General features: G+C 35.3%; 1 protein-coding gene across 10 annotated transcripts in view; it reads right to left on the bottom strand.

Moving 5' to 3' along the window:
- DMD (dystrophin) overlaps positions 1-27,168 on the bottom strand; it is a 2,236,915-nt gene that overhangs the window by 869,832 nt on the left and 1,339,915 nt on the right. For all 10 annotated transcript variants that reach the window (XM_024988361.2, XM_024988358.2, XM_024988360.2 and 7 more), the window contains one exon: positions 23,562-23,737. In XM_024988361.2, coding sequence (XP_024844129.1) covers positions 23,562-23,737 — 176 coding nt within the window. The remainder of the gene's footprint in view (positions 1-23,561; positions 23,738-27,168) is intronic.

The raw sequence follows: 27,168 nt of genomic DNA, 5'->3' as shown, positions 1-27,168 counted from the left end.
GTAGGAAGTTTGCAATAATTATTGCTGAATTGCCTGTTTCTCCTTTGAATTCTGTTAATTTCTGCATAATGAAATGTTGGGCTTTGTTGTAATTATATATACATTTATAGTTGTTTTATCTTCTGATGAATTTACCCTTTTATAATTATAAATTTCCTTGTTACTAGTAACATTTTTTGTTTTATCTTAAATTCTGTTTTGCCTGAAATTAGCATCACCATTTCATTTTTCTAGTGTGTGCATGTATATATATATATATGCACACACACACAAATATTTCAGAGCCAAAGATACAGAGTTTGAAAGTAAATATATATATATATATATATATATATATATATATATATATATATATATGTGACAATATGGCCTGCCTGCAGTTGCCTGGGCAGGAGAAGCACTTCAGTTTCCTGCAACATGAAGGATGTGTTGTCTGCTTTCCAGCTTTGCTGCCCCTCCCCAGCAACCCTGGTCTCCTGCAGCTCACTCACCCTTGGGGCCTTGGCCAAGACACTTCTAACAATCCTGTAGTGCTGTCCACTGCATGGTCTAGCTACCACATCCCTGATTGTTTATTTCCACCCCTTTGCCCTTCTCTGCCACCAATCCTTCACGCTATTTCTGCTTGCCTGTGCTGAGCCACATTTTACTGTTCTTCTAATCCACAGATGTACCTATAGAAAAATAGGTACTTTTTCTACCTTTCTACCTTCTCTTTTCTGCCAGACAGAAGTAACGAGTCACTGTGTTTCAGGAAGACCTCCAACAGAGATTATAATCGTTGTATATGTAAATCTTAAACCAATTGTCTTTTACACAGAATATATTTGGGTCATTTTTAAAATTCAGCTATAACTATCTTTTAATTGGAATGCTTAATACACTCACATTTAATGTAACTATATTTTGGAATTTAAATCTGCATTTTCATAGTTTTTTACATCTCACTTTTTTGGGTTCCTTTGTTCATCATTTTTTAAATGTTGTCTTTTTAAAATACACATTTTAGTGTACAGTTTTAATTCCTCTGTTTTAAAACTATACTTTCAATTTATTTTCTTGGCATTTGTTATAAACACTACATATGCATACATATCAAGCAGGATTTTTCCCAAGGATGAGAGGATTTTTCCATATTCTCAAATCAATCAGTTTGATATACCACATTAACAAATTGAAGAATAAAAACTGAATGATCATCTCAATAGATTCAGGGAAAGCTTTTGACAAAATTCACACCCATTTGTGATTAAAAAAAAAACTCTACAGATCATGGGCATAGAGGGAGCCTATCTCAACATAGCAAAGGCCATATATAACATACCCACAGCTAACATCATATTCAACAATGAAAAGCTGAAAGCTTTTCTGCTAAGATCAGGAACAAGACAAGGATGTTCACTTTCACCACTTTTATTCAACACAGTCTTGGAAGACCTAGCCATGGCAATCAGAGAAGAGAAGGAGATAAAAGGAATCTAAATTGGAAAAGAAGAAGGAAAGTTGTCACTGTTTACATATGACATACTATACAAATAAAATCCTAAAGATGCTACTAGGAAACTACTAGAGCTCATCAATGAATTTGGTAAAGGTGGAAGATAAGAATTATACAGAGAAATCTTTTGCATTACTATACACTAAAAAAAAAAAAAACAAAAAAAACCAAACACCAGGAGAAGAAATTAAGGATCAATCTCATTTATCATTGCATCAAAAAGAATAAAATACCTAGGAATAAACTTACATAAAGAAGCAAAAATCTGCATTCTGAAAACTACAAGATGCTAATCAAAGAAATCAAAGATGACACAAACAGATGAAAATACATACTGTGCTCTTGGATTGGAAAAATCAATATTGTCAAGATGACTATATTCACTCAAAGTAATCTACAGGTTCAGTGTAATCCCTATCAAATCACCAGGGATGATTTTTTTGTTTGTTTTGCAGATCTAAAACAAAAAATCTTAAATTTGTTTGGAAATATAAAACACCCTGAATAACCAAAACAATCCTAAGAAAGAAGAATGTAGCTGGAGGAGTCAGGCTCTCAGACTTCAGACTATACTACAGAGCTACAGTCATCACAACAGTATGGTATTGGCACAAAAACAGACACACAGGTCAATGGAATAGGATAGAGAGCCCAGAAATAAACCCACACACGTACGGCCAAATGACAAATCTATGACAAAGAAGACAATAATATAGAGTGGAGAAAAGACAGTCTCTTCAATAAGTGGTGCTGGGAAAACTGTAAAAGAATGAAATTGGAACATTCTCTAACATCATACATAAAGATAAACTCAAAATGGGTTAAAGATCTAGATATAAGACTGGATAACATAGGCAGAACACTTTTTGACATAAATCACAGCAAGATCTTTTTGAATCTACCTCTAAGACTAATGAAAATAAAAACAAAAATACACAAGTGAAACTTAACTAAATTTGAAAGCTTTTGCACAGCAAAGGAAACTAAAAACAAAAAGAGAATCTACAGGATGGGAGAATATATTTGCAAATGATGCAACTGACAAGGGATTAATCTCTAAAATATAAAATCAGTTCATGTAACTCAATATCATCAAAGCAAACAACCCAATAAAAAATAGGCAGAAGATCTGGATACTTCCCCAAAGAACATATACAGATGACCAACAAACCATGAAAAGATACTCAACATTGCTTATTATTAGAGAAATGCAAATCAAAACACAGGTATGATAGGCCCTACACATGTAAGAGAGCCCATTATCAAAAAGTCTACAAATAATAAATGCTGGTGAGAGTGTGGAGAAAGGGGAACCCTTCTATACTGTTGGTGGGAATGTAAATTGGCACAGCCACTATGGAGAAGAGTATGGAGGTTCCTTAAAAAGTAGAAATAGAGCTACCATATGCTCCAACAATTGCACTCCTGGGCATGGATCTTGAGAAAAACATATTTTGAAAAGATACATGCACTCCAAAGTTCATTGCAGCACTATTTACAACAGCCAAGACATGGAAGCAACCAAAATGTCCATTGACAAATGAATAAAGATGTGGTACAGCTGTACAGTGGAATATTACTCAGCCATAAAAATAATTATATAATGTTATTTGCAGCAACATGGGTGGACCTAGAGTATCATAGTAAGTGACGTAAGTTAGAGAAAGTCAAATGTCATATGATACCACTTATATGTGGAATCTAAAAAAACATACAAATGAACTTATTTACAAAAGAGAAATAGACAAAAATTTATAGTTAGGGGAGGGAAGTATAAATTAGGAGGTTGGGATTAGCATATACACACTACTATATGTAAAATAGATCATTAATAAGGACCTACTGTATAGCTCAAAGAACTCTACTCAATACACTGTAATAACCTATATGGGAAAATAATCTAAAAAAGAATAGATATATGTATATGTATATAAATCATTTTGCTGTACACCTGAAACTAACACAGCATTATAAATCAAATGTATTCCAATATAAGAATAAATGTTTTTCAAACTCAAACAAAAAAAAATAAAGATTACATACACATCTTAATTTATAATAATCTACTCAGATGAAAACTAATTTAACTCACTCCTGTTATGATAGCTATTATCAAAAAGACACAAAGATTACAAGTATTGGAAGGAATGTGGAGAAAAGGGGATACTTGTAAACTGTTGGTGGGAACATAAACTGGTATATCCATCACAGAAAAGAATACAGCAGTTTCTCAAAAAGATAAAATTAGAATTATCATGTGATTCAGCAGTATCACTTCTGGGTAAACATCAAAAGGAAATGAAATCACACTCTTGAAACAATTATTTGCACTTTGAAGTTCGTTGTAAAATTAACCACAATAGACAAAACATGGAAGCAACCTAAGTACCCCTTAATAGATGAATGCACAAAGACAATGTGATTATATAGACACACACACACATATATACAACCACAATGGAGTACTATTAAGTCATAAGAAAGAGAGCAATTCTGCCACTTGTGGAAAAATTTAGAGAACACTGCAGTAGGTGGAATAAGTCAAACAGCATATGATCTCACTTACATTTGGAATCTAACAAAAAAAAAAGTTGAATCCAGAGAAAGAGAGTAGAATGATGGCTGCCAGGGCCTAAGGGTGAGGAAAATGAGATGCTCGTCATAGCATACAAACTTTCAACTATAAAATGAATGGGTCCTAGAGATCTAATGTAGAGAATGGTGACTATAGTTAATAATAACATATGTATTGTACATTTGAATAAGTTAATTAGCTTGACTGTAATGATTATGCAAGGTACACCTACATAAAAATACCACACTGTACATCTTAAATATGTACAATTTGTTTGTTAATCATACCTAAATAAAACTAGAAAAAATAATGTAATTCCACTAAAACACGGAAACTTTGTTCTTTTGCCCTCCTTCTTTGTGCTATCATCATATTTGTTTGATCTATTTATAATACAAAAATACAGTATTATTATTTTTATGCAATAACTTGTCTTAAAGGGGATAGGAGAAGAAAAGGGAAATATATATTTGCATTTGGATTTGTTTTTACATTCACCTATGTATTTATCAGTTGTGTTGCTCTACATTTATTCTTGTACATATGAATTACTGAATGATATTTCTTTCAGCCTGAAAGAGTTACTTCAGCTTTTGCTTGTATGTCAGGTCAGCAACCAAGAAATATTCTTAGTGTTTGTTTGAGAAAGTCTTCATTCACGTTCGTTTTTAAAGGACAGCTTTACTTTATCTAGAATTCTTATTTGATAGTTTATAATTTATTGTTTTTCTTTCAGAACTTTGAGGATGCAGTTCCACTGGCCTCTTTTGTTTAAGGTGAGAAGTTAGCTGCTAATCATATTATGTTTCCTTGTACAAGATGAGTCATTTTTCCTCTGGCTGTTTTAAAGATTTTTCCAGTTGTGGTTGTATTTCAGTACTTTACCTATTATGTTTTCAGGTGTTGATCTCTCTGGGTTTCTTAGTTTGGAGCTTGTTGAGCTTCACCATATTTGTGAAGTGATTGACGATGATTTTTTGTCAAATAATTTTTCTGCTCTTTCTTTTCTTTCTGGGACTCTTATAATACCTGCATTGATACACTCAACATTTTCCCATGGGTCTCTAAGTCTCTGGTTACTTGTTTTTCATTCTTTTTTTATTCTATTCTTCAGATGGAACAATTTATCTTCAAGTTTACTGATAAACTTTCTTCTGTTGTCTAAAATTTCCTTTTGAACACTTTTGAACAGTGAATGTTTTTGAACAGATCTCCTTTTGAACAGTGAATTTTTCATTTTAGTTAGGGTACTATGTAATTCTAGAATTTTCATTTGATTCCTTTTTATAATATATATCTGTTGATAGCCTTTTTTTGTTGTCACTGTCATCAGACTTTATCTAAACATGATTTTCTCTCATTCTTGAAGATATTTATAATTGGAGCTTTGAAGTCTCTATCTGCTAATTCTAACATCCAGGCCAACTCAGAGACAATTTCTATTGTCTGCTTTTGCCTTGAGTATGGTCACAGTGCCCTGTTTCTTTAGATGTATAATAATGGGTCTACAAAGTTCAAGATTTTAATTAATATAATGAAGGAACTCCAGATTCTGATTTCCCTCCATATCCCCAGGGTTGTTATGATTGAAATTTTAATAACTTATCTGGACAATATCTGTGGAATGCTTCCCCACAGTGTGTGACTGCTAACAGCCCTTCTCTGCTATATATATGTCTAGCTTACTAGGGAGAAGGCAATGGCACCCCACTCCAGTACTCTTGCCTGGAAAATGCCATGGATGAGGAGCCTAGTAGGCTGCAGTCCATGGGGTCACTAAGAGTCGGACACGACTGAGCAACTTCACTTTCACTTTTCACTTTCATGCATTGGAGAAGGAAATGGCAACCTACACCAGTGTTCTTGCCTGGAGAATCCCAGGGACGGGGGAGCCTGGTGGGCTGCCATCTATGGGGTCGCACAGAGTCGGACACGACTGAAGTGACTTAGCAGCAGCAGCAGCAGCAGCAGCTTACTAGAGGTCAACATAGCTTAGTTATTAGGCAATGATTGGTCAGCAGTCGTGGTCAGACACCTTGAATCAGTAAAATTTCCAACTTTTGTCATTGAGTCTATATTTATGTAAGAGAATGGATTCAATTTCTGGCAGTTTTCAAGTCATTCTACAGCAGATATATGGACAACTTGTCCAAGTCCTTTATGACTATGTCATTTCTCATATTTTTCTGATAAATCAAATTTCTGGCTAGTCTTCCAGTTAGCTATTTGCCCCAACCAAAACAGCAATTTTAGGCCAGCTGAGTTGTTACTTGGCCCATTTATTTGCCACCTAGTTCTCTACTGTTACTGATGCTTCTGGGCATGGGGCTTTATAGGCTTGGCTCTAAATAAAGTGAACCCCTCCAGCAGTGAAGGTGCTGGTTTTCACATGTTATACTGATACTACCCTGGTCTAAGAACTCTGATGACCAAACTAGGGGTGGAGAATGAGAGTCGCCCCAGGCAAAAAGGAAAAACAAACAAACAAACAAAAAAACCCATCAAAGACTACCACTATTTATATTCAAGTTCAATAGTTTTCCTTATATAATCACTTTTTAATTAGGAATATGCATTTGGTTGATTGCCAGAGTCATAAAAGATTTTGCACAGTTTTGCTGCTGGGTTTTGAATAGATCTGTTGACCTACTCACTTTGCTACACCAGAAGACCTGTTTCAGAGACTAATTTCTAAGTCCTTCTTATGTGCCAATAGTTAATTTAGTTACATAATCTCAAATCCTTACAGCAACCCTACAAGAGATGCATTATTATCCTTATTTTTTAATGAGTAAAATAAGACTGATAATTTAAGTAAATTGTCAAACCAAAAAATAAAAATATAAACAAAAATTCTGGAGGAGGGCATGGCAACCTACTCCAGTATTCTTGCCTGGAGAATCCTAAGGACAGAGGAGTCTGGAGGGCTGCAGTCCATGGAGTCACAAAGAGTTGGACATGACCGAATGACTAAGAACAAATAAAAAGTACCATGCTATTTATTTCCAAGGGTAATAAATACAAGTGGGGACATAGGTGGTGATTGCCCAGCATTTAGTTAGCAGTTTCATTTAACTGGCCAACCCTCAGTGCCAATTGCTCTTAGTTTCCACTGTCAAATGGCAAAGTTAATTGGCAAGAAAATACCAAACAAATCAGTAGGAGAAACAAGCTGTATTTGTCATGGATACACCCAGATCACTTAAAAAAGTACTACATTGGTTCATAAAGGTAGAATTTTGTTTTCATATATAATCCTAATAAAATATAGTTATCCTCAGGCCCATAATTTTCAGAGAGTTATATCCACAGAAACCCAGTCTAAAAACAAAAGATCATTGGAAAATAATCCTAATTTTAATCCACACTTCTTACCAAAGATTTTAGAAATTCCATTCTTTCTCTTATTTTCATATCCATCAATTGCTCCAAAATTTTTCAATTTATGAAACTCTCCACAAAGTAGACCCATATTCAAATATTATCTTGTCCTCTTTGTTTTGTAGATCAACTTTGCCTCTCTAACTATGTACTTGCCCTCTACTCAATCTTCTATAGTCTTTTTTTCTTTATTTATTATCCAAATTTCACATCATTTAATACTACCAAAGATTAAGTATTACCCTTAGATGTTGGAGGAAGCACAAACATGAGAAGATACAGGTCTGAGTCTTTTTTCAGTGGCTGAGGGAGAGCTGTTAAAGATAGGGGGCTGCTCACTGTTAATTTGTCTTGTCCCTGTTATCTTTATTAGCTGTTTTGTTCACAGAGGTAAATATCATCATAGTAGGAAAGGCACAGATTTGAGGTCAGCATTACTGACTTTTAGTCCTTGATCTTTATAAACTTTGATTAGCCTTCACACAATATCTTAATGATTTTGAGCTGCAAATTAATACTTTGTAAACTGGATAGGAATGCTGCCATCCCCTGCTTACAATCCCACAGTCAGGAAGTGAAGTGGACATGAAAGATCTTTAAAAGTGAGTTACTGTGAAGGTTGCACAGGGAAACATTTGAAAACTCTTGACAAAGACCATTCATAGGGTAAACACATAAAACTTAATGTCAATATTAACTCTTCACAGGGAACTCAATACTCTGTAATGACCTATATGAGAACAGAATCTAAAAAAGAGTAGATATATGTATATGTATAACTGATTCACTTTGCTATACAGTAGAAACTAACAAAACATTGTAAATCAACTATATTCCAATAAGAATTAACTTAAAAAATTAACTCCTGTTACTTCCAAGTTTCTAGCTTGGGCAAGTGAATAGATAGCCATGCCATTCAGAGTACAGTCTATGGAGGAACACATTCGGTGTTGGATACATTGATTTTGAGGCCTCAGTATGACTGAGATATGTCCAGTGGATTTAACTACAGAATATCATTGATGGCTTTGGCAGAGATAGTATCATCAGAGCAGTGGTGGGAACCAAGAGCCAAAAAAATAAAGAAAGAGATGAGATAAAAGAGGATATGTGAGTTTAATTATTAGTGACTAGAGAAGGATTCAAATGGGAATAATAACTAGGAAGGGGAAGTAAGAGACCTTATTCAACTTTGGCTGCCCAGGATCTGAAAACCCTGCATACATGGGGGGATTTCCTAAGACCAGTGTGGACTCTGAAGGAGGAAGTTGAGTTTTTTAATATGGAAATGAATGACAGAATTCGCAAGGGACCATTTAGAATTCTTTCTAGCAGCAGTGGCATTCTTCACCTCGTCAATAATGGTCAATGCTCTATGGGAGCATGCAAACACAGGGTACGATTTGGATTATAGTTTCTGGAACTGAGCCTCTCCCTTGGTTTCTGCCCATTTTTGACCTGATTTTCTAGCCTTTTGTATGGAAATAGAAGCAGGTCTTTATCCTTCTCATGAAGTCAATTTCTGCTTACATTAAACAGAACTGGATTCTGTTATTCACAGTTAAGAATCCTGACAAATATGGTGGAACACATTAAGAAAGGAGTGTTGGTAATTTATTTTTTTTTAATCTGGGAGTTAAAAATGTTTACTTGGTCAAGGGTAAGAAGTCAGTAGAGAAAGGATAAAGATACAGTTATGCTTGTGTGCATTCAGGGAAGAGAGAATAATTAATTGGGCAAGGTTCCTGTGAAGTAAGAGATAAGGCCTTCTGCTGAAAATGAGGAGATAATATTACAATAGTAAATGTATAAGTGGAAAATAATTAGATTAACAGCTCACACATGTATGGTGTTTTCCATTTTAGAAAAGGTTTTTTAAAATATATTTATTAGTAGATAAAAAGAAAGAAACATATTTTCATTTAAATAAATATATATGGGAAAAAAGCAAATTAAACATATATATACATATATGTGTGTGTGTGTACATATATATATATATATATACACACATACCAATGGCCAAACTATGCCGGTTCAGAATTACTAAAACAGACAAGATCTGTTAAAGGGACCATGGGAACAGACTAGCACACATATCTGAGGCATCCTTCCATTATATTAAATCCTGGGCAGGAATCAGTAAAGTGATCAATGCATTTTTATCTCTAGACCAGGATTTTCTTTGAGCACAATGATGGTATACTGACCTGTGGATATTGTGTTCCTTTTTAGTAGCATGATGGCTTTTAATTCTGACATAAAAAGCACTTCAGAAATGATTGCTCATAATATGAAACATGTCTCATAGGACAGACTTTGAAGGCAGTCAATTCAACTTCCCTCAGCAACAAGGAAAATAAAAAGGATGCAAAATGCCTTTTGGCATATTATAAAAAAATGGTTGATGCAGGTGTAGCTACTGTTGAGTCAGATGGATAACAATAGACAAATTTTAAATAGCGATAACCTTAAAGGGAGAGTGCATTTACAGGATTCCAAGTAAGGAGTTTTATTGGGCATGTTTTGCTTTGTGCTTATTTCTCATGTTTTAGGCTCTCTAGCTCACTCTATATTGACTGTGCATTTCATGGAACACTGCATCTGAAACAGGAGGGAAGGGGGCAGGGCACAACCTTTAAAAGAATGACATGGCCATAGGACACAATATAAATGGATGAGAACCAAAGGGGTCCAAGATGGTGGACAAGTTGACTTCCAGTAGACCATGAGCCTCAGTATATGCTCATCCTAATACATTGAGTTGGACTGTAAAGAAGGCTTAGCACTGAAGAATTGATGCTTTTGAACTGTGGTGTTAGAGAAGACTCTTGAGAGTCCCTTGGACTATAAGAAGATCAAACCAGTCGATCCTAAAGGAAATCAAGTGTGAATATTCACTGGAAGGACTGATGTTGCAGCTGAAGCTGCAATACTTGGGCCACTTGATGTGAAGAACTGACTCACTGGAAAAGATCCTGATGCTGGGAAAGACTGAAGGTGGGAGAAGGGGACGACAGAAGATGAGATGGTTGGATGGCATCACCAAATCAATGGACATGAGTTTGAGCAAACTCAGGGAGATAGTAAAGGATAGGGAAGCCTGGTGTTTTACAGCCCATGGGGTCTTAAAGAGTCAGACAGGACTGAGGGACTGAACAACAACAACAACAACAACAAACAACACATTAGCATATGCTAAATGACACATCCACCAGCTCCATGAAAGTTGTGAGGCCAGCCTTTAGTTCACAAAGTGGGTAGTGGCCCAATTCCTGGAAATACCCACCACTTCCCCAGAATAATTGGAATAGTCCTCCCACTCATTAACCTATGAAATTACCCAGCCCATCAAAACTAACCACCCCAAAGTTTGGACTCTCGGAGTCTCTCACCTTCTGATATGGCCCACACTTTGTCTGCAGTGTTTCTTTTAATAAATCCACTTCTAACCTACCAGTTTGTCTCCAAACTCTTACCCAACAAAACAAGAACCTCAAATTCATTGGCAACATATCCACACTTTAAATATGCTTATAGACATCCTCACTTTCAACAGGGTGTCACAAATATACATGGGGGCAGTTTCTGATCCACAATTAATAGGATGGGAACTTTGAGCTTATTTTTTTGTATGTTGTGATGGGTATGTTCTCCTGGTGTATCTCCCATACTTTGTCTACCAGCTTCTCTGATTTTTGAGTTAAGAGTGGTAGTCTGTGATTCCATGGAGATCACAGGTATTACTTCGGTTCATCAGTCACCACTAGTATTCATCTGCCACAGTAGCTTCCTGACACCTGAACACTTTCTCCATAGCAGAGCTTATTGGTTAATAGGTACTCTGCAAAACTCTTTTGTTCACAAGCTAGTGAGCGAATGACATGAGTAAGAGATCTCATTGAGAAGCAGTCAGTTGACTAGGGATTGCTACCATCACTCCACTAAGAAAAAGGCTTACTGCCTTCAGCCTGGCACATCCAAATGCATGTTTTCTGACTACCTTGGTTTCATTGCTCCACAGGCTCCTCAAGCCTATCATATTCTAAGTTGAAGTATTCATGTCTGATTTGTCTTCTTTCTATCTGTGTACAGCCCCCTGTATTTTCTCTCACAGCTAACAGCACTCCATTTGGCCAGTTCTCCAAGCCAGAAATCTGGGGAAGGGAGTCCTTCTAGAATTCTCCCTTCAAGTTTTCACCCTCTCATTTAATCAATTACCAAGTCATTTTACTTTCATCTACTAAGTATCTTGAATCTATCTCATCTTTACAAGCTTATTTTGCTCAGACACTCATTGTCTCTAATCTGAAATACTACAAGACTACTTGAGTCACCAAACTGCCAGTCTGATCCTCCTCATTTCACCCTGGGCTCCAAAATCAGAAGGGCCTATGTGGTTTCAAATCTCATCTATTGGAAAACCTTCCAATGTTCTTCTATGCTACTCCACAAAAAAGTTTTTTGAGGTACGAAATCTTCCATGACCTGGTCCATTTTGATTGCTCTGTTTAGCACCACACCATACTTTGTTCTTTAGACAAACAAGGGAAAAACTCTTACTAAACTTGATTGGGATGACTGGATAGGCAGGATTTAGAAGAATATTGCTAAATTGGAGGGATTATATAAAGTCATTTATGCATATTTTAACATTTTATTTTCATTTAGAGCATAAAAATGATCATTAACTCACCATTCATTTGGTATGGGATATAAGACTTCTCCTGGAATAAGCAACTGACTGAAATTCAGCATATTTTCTTTTGCATAAACACTCCTATGCTGCACAATCTATGACTTGCAGTTTTGATTTTTTTAAAGTATGTAAGATTTAGAGACATCAGAAAAAAATCTAAACAAAAAATCCCTCCAGATTTTTGAAGTTTCTACCCTCTACCCAATCTTTAAATAGTTGTTTCATCTACTTCTAATTGAACAGCATTTTTTGCTAATCAGTCTTCCAAAGCATCTAACTTAGTTTTCACAGAAACTGCAATTTTCTTTCTCATTGCATTTCTATATTATTAGGTTATATAATATTTAATTGAATAAGAAAATTCTAAAAACAAGAATAACTCACACAAATGTGTTGGGAACAGCATACAGTTGACTCTTAGAAATCATACTCTCAAATGGTGGGAGGCAAGGTACATGGTTCTAGGAAGTCCACTTGAAAAATTTTCAAAAACACCTCTAAGTTATTTATATTCAGCATTCAGTTTGGAATAGGAATCAGAATGTTGGTTTTACATATAAAATGAAGAGCTTAGAATAGTTAGATGAATAAATGGAGATTTAAGAGAGCTTCTCTATACTGAACTACATGTATTCCTTGACTGTATCCACTCTTTCTTGTTTCATTGATTTTGCTCCTATCACTTTTCCTCTCTGGTGTGTTCATTCATTCTTCATTTGACTCCTGCTATCTTGTGAGACCCATGCCAGAGATCATCCTCCATACTTCAACTCCTATCTCCTCAGCCCTATAAAAGTAGATAGAAGACCAAAAGCTGATAGAAGAACATCTATAGGGATATTGTCGGTACCAGTCAATGCAACAGCATGTTTGGATTCAGCTAGTCAGTTTCTAGTTTCTGACTAGTTTCTGACTAGCCAGTTAGTCAGAATTGGCCAAGTTTCAAAGAATAAAATATGACATAAAAATATTAACTATGAAGCTAATTTTTCATAGTCTTTTGATGAAGAATTATAAATGTCCTTGAAAGCTTTTCAAGAGTCACCAGAGAACAGATGAGAAGATATGAGCTTTTCCATAGACACCTGTGGATAATAATATCTGTATGACTCTCTGTGATTAATCTAAAAATAGCTCTTTGGTAATATGGATTAGATCTAAAATATCTTCTGGTTATAGGTTGATGAGGATAAAATATCCAGTTTCAAGTCTAATTCCTACTTCAATCACTAGAATTTACTAGTTGTGATCCTATAAGACTGATATAAAGAAATGTACAACATGTTTGAATCAAAGAGCATCTTCTTGGTGTAAAGAGCTCTTGAAATTGAAGTCTTTTCTCTTAAGAGGATTAAATTCTAGAGAACACCTAAACTATGATATATTAACCCAACTTCTACCATTTTTAAGATTAAAACTGATCAAGTCTAATTTTCAGAACTAAAAATGTATCCATGGAGATGTAATATTATAAAAACATTTTAAAAAATGGTTCTGTCTCTGTAGATCTATTTTTAACCTATGTAACAATGTCAAGTGTAAAGTTTCAAGGCCTAGTTTAATTTGAATGTGCATAAAAATTCTTACTATTTAAATAGAGAAAATAATCCTTGGTCATCCACAATGTACTAGATTTTCTACCAAGTATTGTGGCTTATAGAGAAGAGAATAAGATATTGCCTTGCCCTCCTGAAGTTTTCAATCCTGCTGGGAAAATAAAATATGCATATATATGACATATAATAGATATGTAAAATGTTACATGAGTGTTATAAAAAGGAGCAAGAAGAACTTAACAGAGCAAAGTACTTCTGTTTGAGCAAAGCAGATAACATTCATTAAGGAAATAGCACTTAAGCTGGGTTCTGGAGCACAGGTAGGATTTTAAGGAAAAATTAAGGGAATTTAACACAAAAACTAAATAGTTTTTTCAAAAGCTGAGGGACAGAACACTTTGTCATGCCATTTTAGGCTTGAGACACCAGCTGAAATGGTGGAGGTGGCAATAATACAGTTGCAAATATAGGTCAGAATGGACTTCAAGTCCTATTCACTTGTACTAAGTGTGGCCCACTAAGGGATTGGGCTTGGTAAGTGAGAAGCTGGTGGGCAGAAACTGGAAGTGAGAAATAAAATATTGCCTGCCATATTAGTAAAAAAGGACATCACCATTATCAAGGACTGCAGCCCTCCAACAGTGAGCCCATGAGCCTTGGGGGAACTCAGGAAGGAAACAAAGAATAGCTGCCATCAAGCAGCCATCAGATTGCAGCCACTCCCTAAAGTGTGGCTCAGGACTTCCGGATGTGAAAACACAGGATACTGGCCCCAAATGTCTGGGGTGCATTTCAAAGGAATGATTTCAGTGAGCCCAGACTTTTGCATCTTGCACTAGAGTAGAAAAGCATTGAATTCCTTAACTTGAGATACCTAGTTTTCTTTTATTAACAGTAATCTTTTGTTCCTACTACTTGCCCTTTGTTGTATAACTCCTATGTAATCTAGCTCCCCCACTCATTTCCTCAGAACAGTATTCTACTTGAGATGCTGCCTCCCTCTGAGACCTTAGATCCTCAGTATGTCCACCAAATAAAGCAAAACTCTCAATTTTTAGGTTTTACATATGTTTTTTTTAGCCAACAGAAGCATATCTTTAGTAAAAGGTCCAAGCTAGGATAAGTAATGCAAAATTGGATCTAGATTAACAATGCTAGACTCAAGATGATTTGGGCTTATATCTTGCTTCAAATACTTGCTAGTTCTATGATCTTGGATAAAGAACTTCAGCACCCTATGTTCCACTCACCCTTCTATAGAAGTGGAAATAAGAATAGAGTTGTTATGAAGATTACATGAGCTATGTAAAGCACCTGGAATAGCACTTGGCAATATTAAGTGCTGTCACCATCATCACCAACATCATCATCAATATTGTTGTTGCCTAGTTGCTAAGTTGTGTTCAACTCTCTGTGACCCCATTGACTGCAGCATGCCTGGCATGCCTGTCCTTCTCTGTCTCCTGGAGTTTGCTCAAACTCATGTCTGTTGTGTCAGTAATGCCATCTAATCATCTCATCCTCTGTTGCCTCCTCCTCCTCCTGCCCTCAATCTTTCTCAGCACCAGGGTCTTTTCCAGTGAGTCAGCTCTTTGTATCAGATAGCCAAAATATTGGAGCTTCAGATTCAGCATCAGTCCTTCCAATGAATATTCAGGGTTGATTTCCTTTAGGACTGGCTGGTTTGATCTCCTTGCAGTCCAAGGGACTCTCAAGAGTCTCCAACACCACAGTTTAAAAGCATCAATTCTTTGGGGCTCGGCCTTGTTTATGGTCCAACTCACATCTGTACATGATTACTGAAAAAAAAAAACATGGTTTTGACTATATGGACCTTCACCAGCAAAGTGATGTCTCTGATTTTTAATATGCTGACTAGGTTTGTCATAGTTTTTCTTTCAAGGAGTAAGCATCTTTTAAATTCATTGCTGTAGTCATTGTCTGCAGTGATTTTGGAGCCCAATAAAAGAAAATCTGTCACTGTTTCCACTTTTCCCCCTTCTATTTGCCATGGAGTGATGGCACCAGATGCCATGATCTTAGTTTTCTGAATGTTGAGTTTTAAGGGTCTATATAAAGTATCATTAAGTCAAATGTCTATGGGAAAGCTGTTAATATAAACGACCGAGTTTGGACAGTTGTGGCAAACTGAAAAGAAAGCTTCCTTGCCCAAACTGATGCTTCTGAAACTTTAAGGTGCACATGAATCACCTGGGAATCTTGTTAAAATGCTGACTGTGATTTATTAGATTCTGCATTTCTTAGCAACTCCCAGGTGATGTCTATGTTCTGGTCCAGAGACTACACTATGAGCAGCAAAAGTCTGAAACATCTGTCACTTAGTTGCAGCTGATTGTGCCTTGAGAGAATGTGAGAATGAATACATAGTAGTTAGATATAAGTTTTCAAAAAGAGATATTCTTTTTTTTTAAGATATGAAGCCTGAATTTTTAACCATTGGCAATTATTTTGTGACAGTGCCTATGTAAACACACCACTTACATTCTAAGCTAGATTCAGCTTGTGAGCACTGACTCTGGGCTGGATGAAGAGTCAGAATTAAAACTGATGATAGGAAACCAGGAAGTTAAAGGATAGAGCAAATAGACTAGAGTCGAGGGTGGAGAAATCCTGGGGACCAAGGGTGAATGTGTGAGAAGCATTTTAGCACTGGTTTACATGCCTACATGGACTACATTTAAAATATGGCATACCCTGTGAAGAGACTTGTGAATTTTAGTAAAATTTTGGTTTTCATTTTGTAGAAAATGAAGTGTTATATGAAGACTATTTTGTTAGGGGCATCTGAATTAGGGAGAAGCCAAAATTAAGGAAGACTTAAAACAGTTGTTTTAAAAAAGGGTGAATGGAGTAATATGAATTGCCAATGGAGGTTTGCAAGAAGAGGTCCTACTAGGCCTACTTTAATGAATTAGATAAGGCTCATTTCTAATTAATAGCATCCATTTGCATGCAAACAATGAGCTAAGGTCTTTAAAAAACAATTTCTTCCCTTAAGTACATTCAGAAATGTCTCCCATCAGCTCATTTATGCCATTAATTTCCTTGGCAAACTAGCATAGATTATATACAGGTAAACTTTTGTTCAAAAATTCAGCAGTAAAGACACTGAAATGAGTAAGAACTTACTGCTTTTACACGAATCTAACACAGTAAGGGATTTTTAATATGCTTAGCCTTTCTTTGGATTTTGATGTATTCTGTTGATAGAGATATCTGCATCCTTGCAAAAGTAACATGAAAACAATTTTTCACCTGGTACTGCTTGCCATAAAGGCACCAGAATTCCTTTGAGAAGGCGTTACTGCCCAGGTCTTGGTTTCTATGTAACATTCTCCAGCCTATCAGAGACCCTTGGAGAATTGTTGATACCATACCCTGGGCAGGGAAAATACAAGGTGAGCCTGGGACATTTAAGGAGAAAGCTTGAATGAACTCCCACTGGTTAAATTTGGTCAAGGTGAGCATCAACAGGAATGATAACTAATTCATTACAGCATATTGAATAAATAAGAATCCATAAATCCATATTGTGAACAAAGAGAGAAAAAAAGGAAATGTTTTATTTTTTTAATAGAAGAAACCAGTTTGCAGAATCAAGTCAGAATTAGGAAAATAATAATTTTGTATCCCCATTGTAACAACTGGATTTGGGAATCCATGGATTACATCAATGGGTAGGAAAGCCATTAGATGATTTAGTAATTTCAAATAAAAATATATTACTGTCTAATTCAATATCTAATGGTTGCCACCTTAACCAAGTGATCAGACTTAGCAGCAGATGGAGTGGGAAATACTTCATATTACACATGTCCTGATGTGCTACAAATTACATAGCATCCTATATGAAGTACTCTTGACAAAAACATTTGACTTGTATCTTTTTAAGTTTCACCTAAACTCAACTTCCAGTTTATAAGAAATATAGAAAATAGAAGGTAAATTCAATTCAAATTGGAAAATAAGTGGCAAAACTCTGTTTGCAGATGACACATTGCTATACAAAGAAAATCCTATAGAAGTACTAGAAAACTTCTAGAGCTCATCAATGAATTTGGTAGTTGCTGAATACAAAATTAATATACAGAAATCTATTGCATTTCTATAAACTAACAATAAAATGTTAGAAAGGAAATTAAGGAAACAATCCAATTTACCATTGTATAGAAAGAATAAAATATCTAGGAATACCTATATAAGGAGGCAAAAGACCTGTACTCTAAAAACTAAAAGACTCTGACAAAAGAAACTAAGACAATGAAAATAGATGGCAATATAGACTGTGTGTTCTTAGACAGGAAGAATCAATACTGTTAAAATAACCATTCTACTCAAAACAATATACAGATTCAATGCAATCCCTATCAAATTATCAGTGGAATTTTTCATAAAACTTGAACAACAATTTTTAATATTTGTATGGAGACACAACCCACTCCAGTGTTCTTGCCTGGAGAATCCCAGGGACAGGGGAGCCTGGTGGGCTTCCGTCTATGGGGTTGCACAGAGTCGGACATGACTGAAGCGACTTAGCAGCAGCATGGAGACACAAGAGACCTTGAATAACTAAAGCAATCTTGAGGGGGGAAAAAAAGGAGCTGGAGGAATCAGGCTCCCTGACTTCAGACTATACTAGAAACCTATAGTTATCAAAACAGTATGGTATTGACACAAAAACAGACATGTAGACTAATGGAACATGATAGAAAGCCCAGAAATTAATCCACACACATATGGTCAATTAAGCTATTATAAAATGAGGCAAAGACATTCTCTTCAACAAGTGGTGCTGGGAAAACTGGACAGCTACATATTAAAAAATAAAGCAATTAGAATATTCTTTTACACCATATACAAAAATAAACTCAAAATGGATTAAAAACCTAAATATAAGACTGGATACTATAAAACTTCTAGAGAAAAACATGAGCAGAAAACTCTTTGACGTAAATCCCAGCAATATCTTTTTGGACCAACCTCCTAGAAGAACAAAAATGAAAACAAAAATAAACAAATGGGACCTAATTAAACTTAAAAGTTTTTGCATAGCAAAGGCAATCATAACACAAAAAGACAACCCATAGAATGGGAGGATACATTTGCAAACAATGTGACTGATCAATCTCCAAAATATACAAATAATTTGTGCAGCTCAATTAAAAAAAGAAAAAGATAACAACAATGACAACAATAAAAAAAATAGGCAGCAGACCTAAATAGACATTTCTCCAAAGAAGACATACAGATGGCCAAGAGGCACACGAAAAGATACACAGCATCACTAATTATTAGAGAAATGCAAATCAGAACTACAATGAGGTATGAAAGTGAAAGGTAAAAGTGAAATCCCTCAGTCGTGTTTGACTCTTTGCGACCCCAGGACTGTAGCCTACCAGGCTCCTCTGTCCATGGGATTTTCCAGGCAATAGTACTTGAGTGGATTGCCATTTCCTTCTCCAGGGGATCTTCCCAACCCAGGGATCGAACCCAGGTCTCCTGCATCGTAGACAGATGCTTTACCGTCTGAGCCACCAGGGAAGTCCACAATGAGGTATGGAGGGTCCTTAAAAAACCTAAACATAGATTTGCCATATGATCCTGCAATCCCACTCTGGGGCATATATCTGGAGAAAACTCTAATTCAAAAAGATGCATGGACAGGACACTAAATAATAATTTAGTGTTATTTTAAATTTTCTCAAGCATGGTAAACAAGCATGGTTATATGTGGCAAGTCGTTATTCCAAGGAGATGCATGCTGAAATATTCAGTGGTTAAGTATAGGAGTGTTTATAATTTATATGCAAATGTAAAGACAACAAAAATTTGTGTCTGCATATTATTTCCTGTATTACAGGAAGGCAGATATGGGGGAGATAGAGACAAACAGAGAGAAAGAACATATATGGTGAAATGTTAATTGCTGAATCTAGAAATATAGGAGGAAGAGAGGAGGGTATATGGGCATTCATTTTGCTACTTTACTTCAACTTTTCTACATGCTTAAAATTTTTCACTATAAATGATATTCAAAAAGAAAAATTTCAAGCCCCATTTTTAATTAAGTAACATTTAAATTAAAATTGTTATTCCTCAATATATGTTAGTACAATAATTGTCCTGTCTGTGAAATGGAGGAAGTAATATCATACTTGTCAAAAGAAAAAAGGACAGACCATTTTTTATTGCTATGGGCAATGATTCAGAGATTCCTTAATTTAGGGATTCTGCCTCCCACTACATTGCTTCCCTCTTTCATTCAATTTTTTTATCAATTAACATTATTCTAAGTAAAATACAATTTTTTATGGTGTCAGCAATCCATTGCTTGAAGGCCTGCCTACCCACATTCCCTTGACTGGTATATCTCCTGGAATATTCCAGGATAAAGGAATGTTTGAGGACAGCGACTATACCATCAAAAGGAGTAAAACTATATTATATGATAATGAGGTCTGGGCAGATAAATGAACAACTGATTAGAAATAGTGGGGTCTTTTTTTTTTTTTTTTTCAGTGCTATGAACTTTTTTGGCAATCTGGTGAAATCTGGGACTTCCAGAATAATGTTTTCAAATTCATAATATAAAATACACAGGACTCCAAAGGAAGTCAATTATATTGAAGTACAGTTTTAAGACTATTAGAAACACATTTGTGACACAGTAATGCCTGTTTGCTTATTATTAACACATTAATAAGATACTGTGGTAGATTTAATACCTACTATGGTTTTGAAGTAGTGATAAGCATGAACCATATTTTGAGATACATGTGACAATTCTAATGAGATATGGAAACATCTGTGATTTCAGATACTGCTAGCATTGCTCTGGTTTATTGTCTATATTCAAATGCAAGGGGATATTCAACTTCAGTTAAGAAGTTAGTGAAAACAAAGAGGTATTTCCTCCCATTCAAGTTCATGGCACCCCTTGACTTCTATCAGTGAACCAAGGCTTAAGAGTCTTCATACACAGGATTGCTTTGTTTTAACCTATGACTTCCCTTTATGGTCAATAGGTTTTTGTTTATATCTTCTTCATTTACAAAGACCATTTTGATGGCTAAGTCATCATTAAACTCATTATTATCAGCCTTAAAACTGTAGATGTTATTCAGTTCCTCTACTACATAATCGAGGCAACAGTGAATTTTCTATATTAAATTGAACAGCTAATTGGCTATATTTTATACTTCATTTACTTCCACCACAGACTAACTTTAATGGATGTCTGCTGCTATTTGAAATTTCTGAGAATTTTCTTCTCATATTTCTGATATCTTACATTTTCAAAGAGAAATGTCTAAAGTTATGTAGCTATAAAGCTTCACATAGTTTTTGTAGACTTTAATCACTTAAATTATACACTTTCTTTCATGGGTGTACACGGGCTAAGAAACATTAGACATTTCAATAGCTGTATTTAAATCCCGCCTGTAAACTAAGAATACTGTTGTCAACTGGAACAGTCATCTTATTTTTCACCTGTGCAATAATCTATTTCTTTGTAACTTCTGCTTGGGTTACACTGAAAGCACACCACTGATTAATAATAGTTTCATGATTACAAGTCCTCCCATGATTGTTATGTTAACATGTTCTTTATAAAATATTATTTTATTTAGTTTTACTTTATTTGTACTAGGTGCTTAGCAATAGCTGTAAGTGTATTTGTAGAAATGGCACTTACATTTTATTACTCTTTTATATTTCATAAAATTTAAATGATACAAAAATCCTGAGTTTGCCACAAAACTGATCTCAGTGGAAATTTAAATATGCTAACATCTATTTTTAAAATGTAGCATGAAGTAGACAACTTTAAAAGCTGAGTTTAGAGGAAAAATAAAACCTCAAGGAAGCTGATCTTAACTTTTTAAGGAACAAAAGTACAATGTTTAATGTAGGTCAGAACGTTTAAATGGGAGAATTTTTTCCTACCCAATTACAGCCAAATCCCTACTAGTTGTAATTAACCTACAATGTGTGTAATATTTCACAACACAGTCAGTGTACATCAATTTCTTATAAGCTTAGAAGGACCTTAAATTTTAGACTTATTTAGTGAAACAGGTATATTATCCTATCAACATTTGTAAGTTCTAATTTGCATTTGGAAGTCAATGACCAATAATAAAAATTTGAAAACTCAGGTAAGAAGTTACAGAAAATATTTTTAAAAGGCTTTATTCAAATATTATATGAGTAAGATACTTCAAACTGAGAAACAACATTTTATATACAATAATGAAAAAATAATCCTCCAGTCAATTTAATCCATTTTATGAAGATATATTTTTATAGCATGTTATTCAATTTTCCTTAATTTTCCCATTTCTTAATGTCTTATTTTAGACTAGATTGGGTCTAGTGCAGAAATGATGTTATACAGGTTTAAACCTGCCAATAGTGTAAATATATCAGCTGTTTAAATAATGGAATATTTGTGTATTTAATAGAAAGATTTCAATTTGGGGAAAAAAAAAAAGTGTATGACTTTCCCAAGGAAGAAATATAACTACAAAGCATGGGTCTTTATTTTATGTCTATGTCTATGTATATATTCCCTAGAAAAGGAAATGGCAACTCACTCTAGTATTCTTGCCTGGATAATCCCATGGACAGAAGAGCCTAGTGGGTTACAATCTATGGGGTGGCAAAGAGTTTGACATAACTGAGCAAGCAATACTCACTCACTCATATGTATAGATACTCCAGTATTTTCTAAACTAAAATTTAAAATGAAAATGTTTTTAGATGATGCTATTATTTAACTTTAGTAAGATTTGTCTGTGTATGTGTGTGTGTGTGCATGCACGTGTGTGTGTAGGTCAACTAATATGTTCATTTTCTACAGCAGTATGAATTGTATCCACTTTCTGAATAATGCAAAAGGAGCAAAGGTGGCCAGAAGAGGTGGGCAAAGACAATGGACACAATTCCAAAACCTTTCTAATACATCCTCACCAAAGATGCTCATCAGTGAGTTATTCTAGATTTCTGAATATTAAAATCCACCTATTATGTAGATGATAGGTAGGAAGAAAGAGCTTGGCAATAGAACTGAGTTTTCACTGTTCATGACAATAGTCTCATTTGGTAAATAAAGGGCAAGTCCTCCTTTATGAAATAGGAAACATTAGCAACAACTGGTAGCATAATACAAAACCCTGTTTATAAAAATATGTATGTTTTCCAGCTGCAGCAGCACACACTTGGCTTTTTGTGCTTTCAATACATTTCAAAGGAAAGTTAAATGATGATTGAATTCAACAATAACATCTCTAAGGTTTTGTTTTCCCCTGTAGATTTGAACATTTCAGCCCAAGTCCTTCTTCAAGAATGTGCTAAGAAATGTAGTGGAGCTAAAAGGTAAATATGACTATCATGCTTTTCAGCATCGTAAGTCATATTTGTAGCTGTTAAACAATCTAGCCAAATAGCAACTTTTCCTACAAAATAGTCATTTATAACATCCTTTTCTCATCTTCCTTAAAAAAAAAATAACTGAGATGCAGCTTGTGAAAATTGGAATATACTGAAGACATTCATATTTAAACAATCATGTGTGATTTTTAACACAAACTTCAAAGCTTAAAATAGTCAAAAAGCACTGCCTATTTAACTAGCAACAGTTACATATTATATTATTCAAGGAAAAGAAAGAGCAAGTTCATTATTGCGATTAAGTGTTGATGGAATCCTTAATGTTAGTGCTTTTCACCCTGGTTCGAATCTTTCACAAAATCTTTTATTTTTCTTTTAAGGGCAGCTTAAACAGCTCCGCTAAAATTTTAGCATTCCTATTTTAATCTGTTACCCTACCTCTTTTTTCTCTCGGCCAGCTGTTTGCAGACCTCCTGCCACCGCAGATTCAGGCTTCCCAATTTTTCTTGTAGAATACTGGCATCTATTTTTGAGGACTGCTGAATTATTTCTTCCCCAGTTGCATTCAATACTCTGACAACAGTTTGCCGCTGCCCGATGCCATCCTGGAGTTCCTGTGAGATACCAAAAAGGCAAAGACAAAGATGAAGCCCCGTGTCCTTTTATTTGAGAAAAGATTAAACAATGTGCTACCCCATGCAGTTCTACTGGGGGAGAAAGAAATAAAAAAGCTCCATGTGAAAGTTTCTCTATGAAACTGACATGCCCATATCCAAAGGAGACAAGACAGAAAGACACCTTTTATGTGTCAGGAAAAAAGCGCCCTCTCAGTTCAGCTCCAGGTTTTATATTTGTAAAGCTTGTCAGCTGGAGGATGTTATAATGTCCTACAAATCAATTAGTTGGAAACCTTCTCAAGAGCAAATTCGATTTCTTGTCCCCACAAGGATGTTCCATGTTTAATAGTCTATGAAGTGTTGTAAAATTTAAACATGAAGGAACTATTTAGATTTCTTCGAGACTGTCTATGTGAGAGGTGAAAAAGAACAAGCACAGTTTAGCCAGAGTATTTTTTTAAAAACCTCTAGAGATATTTAAACAAACAATCATGACTATATAAGAAGGAAATTTATTTCAGAATGTTTCCATCCATGTATTTTGCATTATAAAACCTCATAAAAATTAGAATTAATTGCTTTCAGGGACAGCCTATCAAGAAATCCCTAAGGTACAGAGATAAATTTAAAAATAATCTATAGCCACTGGAACATTTTTATAAGTCATTGATGGTGTCAAGCTTAAGCATCTTCTACTTTTTATCCTGAATGAAATTTAAAGAGTTTCAGAAAAATTGCTTTATTAAAAAAGACTATTACAACAAAATATGTATTAAAAATGCCTTTTGCTATGAAATAAAAATAGCACTCTAGCATTTTTTAAAAAATAAGGTAATATAGAATTTGTAAGGCAATTACAATAACCCATAACTAAATCTGATGTTTACAAAATGAAATAATATGAGAACTTGAGATATCTGCCATATTTCAGTCTAAAGGACTCACAAATCTTTATGTAAAGATGAGACAGTCAGTGTTCAGAACACTTTCCTGAACATATGATTCTAGTTAACTTAATATTCTTATATTCTCCTGCCCCAAACCAAGTACATACAAACTCCAACACATGCCTGCCAAATGAATGAATCAATGCCTGTTTTCTAAGACTGGGTCAAATCTCCTTTAGATTCTCATTACGGATAAACTTGTTGGATTTTTGTTTTCTACTGCTTTCATGTATTATTATTTTAAATACTAGAATTTTGGATAGTATGTCTTCAGCAGTTAAAAGACTCATTAAATCCACAAAAATGGGAACAGGCAATTATTCTAGGAACATATTACCTCACAATGATTATAAAACTATGCACAGTCACTGAACTATTCATAAGCTTTCCTGATCATACTCTCTTATGTGAGCATGAGATGTGCTCTAACGAACACATGATACTTCCTTGCAACTAGTTGATTTTGCTCCATTATTTATATTCCACTCTGAACATCTGTTCAGATCAGTGTTGCATATGACAGTCACTGCTTAGTAACAGGTAGCCCCATTCATAACAAATTGTGTCTATATTCAGATTATACCATAAATTCCTTGAAGTCAGAGATGGTGTCCTATTCGGTCTTATTCCTGACACTTACTACCACATCTGGTTCATGAGAGATTTCAGTAAGTATCTGTTGAATGAATGCATGAATCTATGAATGCAGAAAGTGGATGAAGAGGAGTGCTCATAATTATCATGGTATCATTAGTATTAATACTTATCATTGGATCTCCTAGAGATTCCAAGACGTGCATACAAGTTTCTAGGTTTTAGGCAGTAAAAAATATAGCTGAGAAGATTAGACATAAGTGTGAAGGATAATTTGCTATATTATATTCAGTAAGACAGTAAGCAAGGCGATCAGACAGATTAGATAAGTAATTATAAATGACAGATTAGAAGAGAAATGACTTCAGTGGAAGGATGAAAAGGAGAGACCATGGTGGGTAATTTGGAACTGAAAGAATGGGTAGGCCTTAGGGACATGTTTGGTCAGAGCCACAAGAGGATAGCAGAAGGCTAGCCTATGGTGTGGAATTTCTGTGATCTGATCTCAAGTACACACTTGGGCTCTATGTCACTGTATGAGAGTGGAAGTCTATGGAGAGGTGTAGCCCTGGATTAATAGTGGGCTTGGGCAGAGAGGACTCTGCTTTTTATTAAAGACTTTGCAATTCAGTGGAGAGCAACAGAAAATGACTGAAGGACAGGGGTGTGGGAGCTAGAGCTGTGTTCGGAGGTGATTCTGGGGCAAAGTTTAGGCTAATGTTAAAGCAGGGACGCTGGTAAAACAGCCAGGGCAGGAGTCTGCAAGGTGGGTATTGGGGCTAAACCTAGAGTTTAGACAATGCAGTAGAACAGAAAGGCGAGAAGTAGCATGAACTGTTAAGGCACAATTAAGAAGGTTAGGGAACTAGCTGGATCCAGCAATCATGAATGACTACTGAAATGGGGAAATCTTTGCCTAGAACACCAGAGTCAGGGAGGCAGTTACAGGAGAAAGATGATGACTCTAATTTGTACCTCCAATTGTGTCCAATACCCACAGCTGTTAGAGATACTTTTTAAAAATTCAAACTAGTACAGCCACTATGGAGAACAGTGTGGAAATTCCTTAAAAAACTGGAAACAGAATTGCCATATGACCCAGCAATCCTACTGCTGGGCATACACACCAAGGAAACCAGAAGTAAAAGAGACACATGTATCCCAATATTCATTGCAGCACTGTTTACATAGGACATGGAAGCAACCTACATGTCCATCAGCAGATGAATGGATAAGAAAGCTGTGGTACATATACACAATGAAATATTACACAGCTATTAAAAAGAATGCATTTGAATCAGTTCTAATGAGGTGGATGAAACTGGAGCCTATTATACAGAGTGAAGTAAGTCAGAAAGAAAAACATCAATACAGTATATTAATGTATGCATATGGAATTTAGGAAGATGGTAATGATGACCCTATATGTGAGACAGCAAAAGAGACACAGATGTAAAGAACAGACTTTTGGACTCTGTGGGAGAAGGCAAGGGTGGGATGATTGAGAGAATAGCATTGAAACATGTATAATGTGAAATAGATTGCCAGTCCAGGTTCGATGCATGAGACAGGGTTCTCAGGGCTGGTGCACTGGGATGACCCTGAGGGATGGGATGGGGAGGGAGGTGGGAGGGGGGTTCAGGATGGGGAACACATGTACACCCATGGCTGATTCATGTCAATGTATGGCAAAAATCACTACAATATTGTAATGTAATTAGCCTCCAATTAAAATAAATAAATTAATTTTAAATAATGCATGGAACACCTGTAAGATGTGTGCTATAGCAATGCATCTCAAACTTCAATGTGCACATCTCCTAGAGATCTTGCTAAACTGTTGATTCTAATCCAGTAGGTCTAAGGAGGGCCCCAAATTTTCAGCTT

This window comes from Bos taurus, chromosome X (genome assembly GCF_002263795.3).
Source record: "Bos taurus isolate L1 Dominette 01449 registration number 42190680 breed Hereford chromosome X, ARS-UCD2.0, whole genome shotgun sequence".
NCBI lineage: Eukaryota > Metazoa > Chordata > Mammalia > Artiodactyla > Bovidae > Bos > Bos taurus.
Note: the sequence above shows the minus strand (reverse complement) of the source record. Positions and strands in the feature narration are given on the sequence as shown.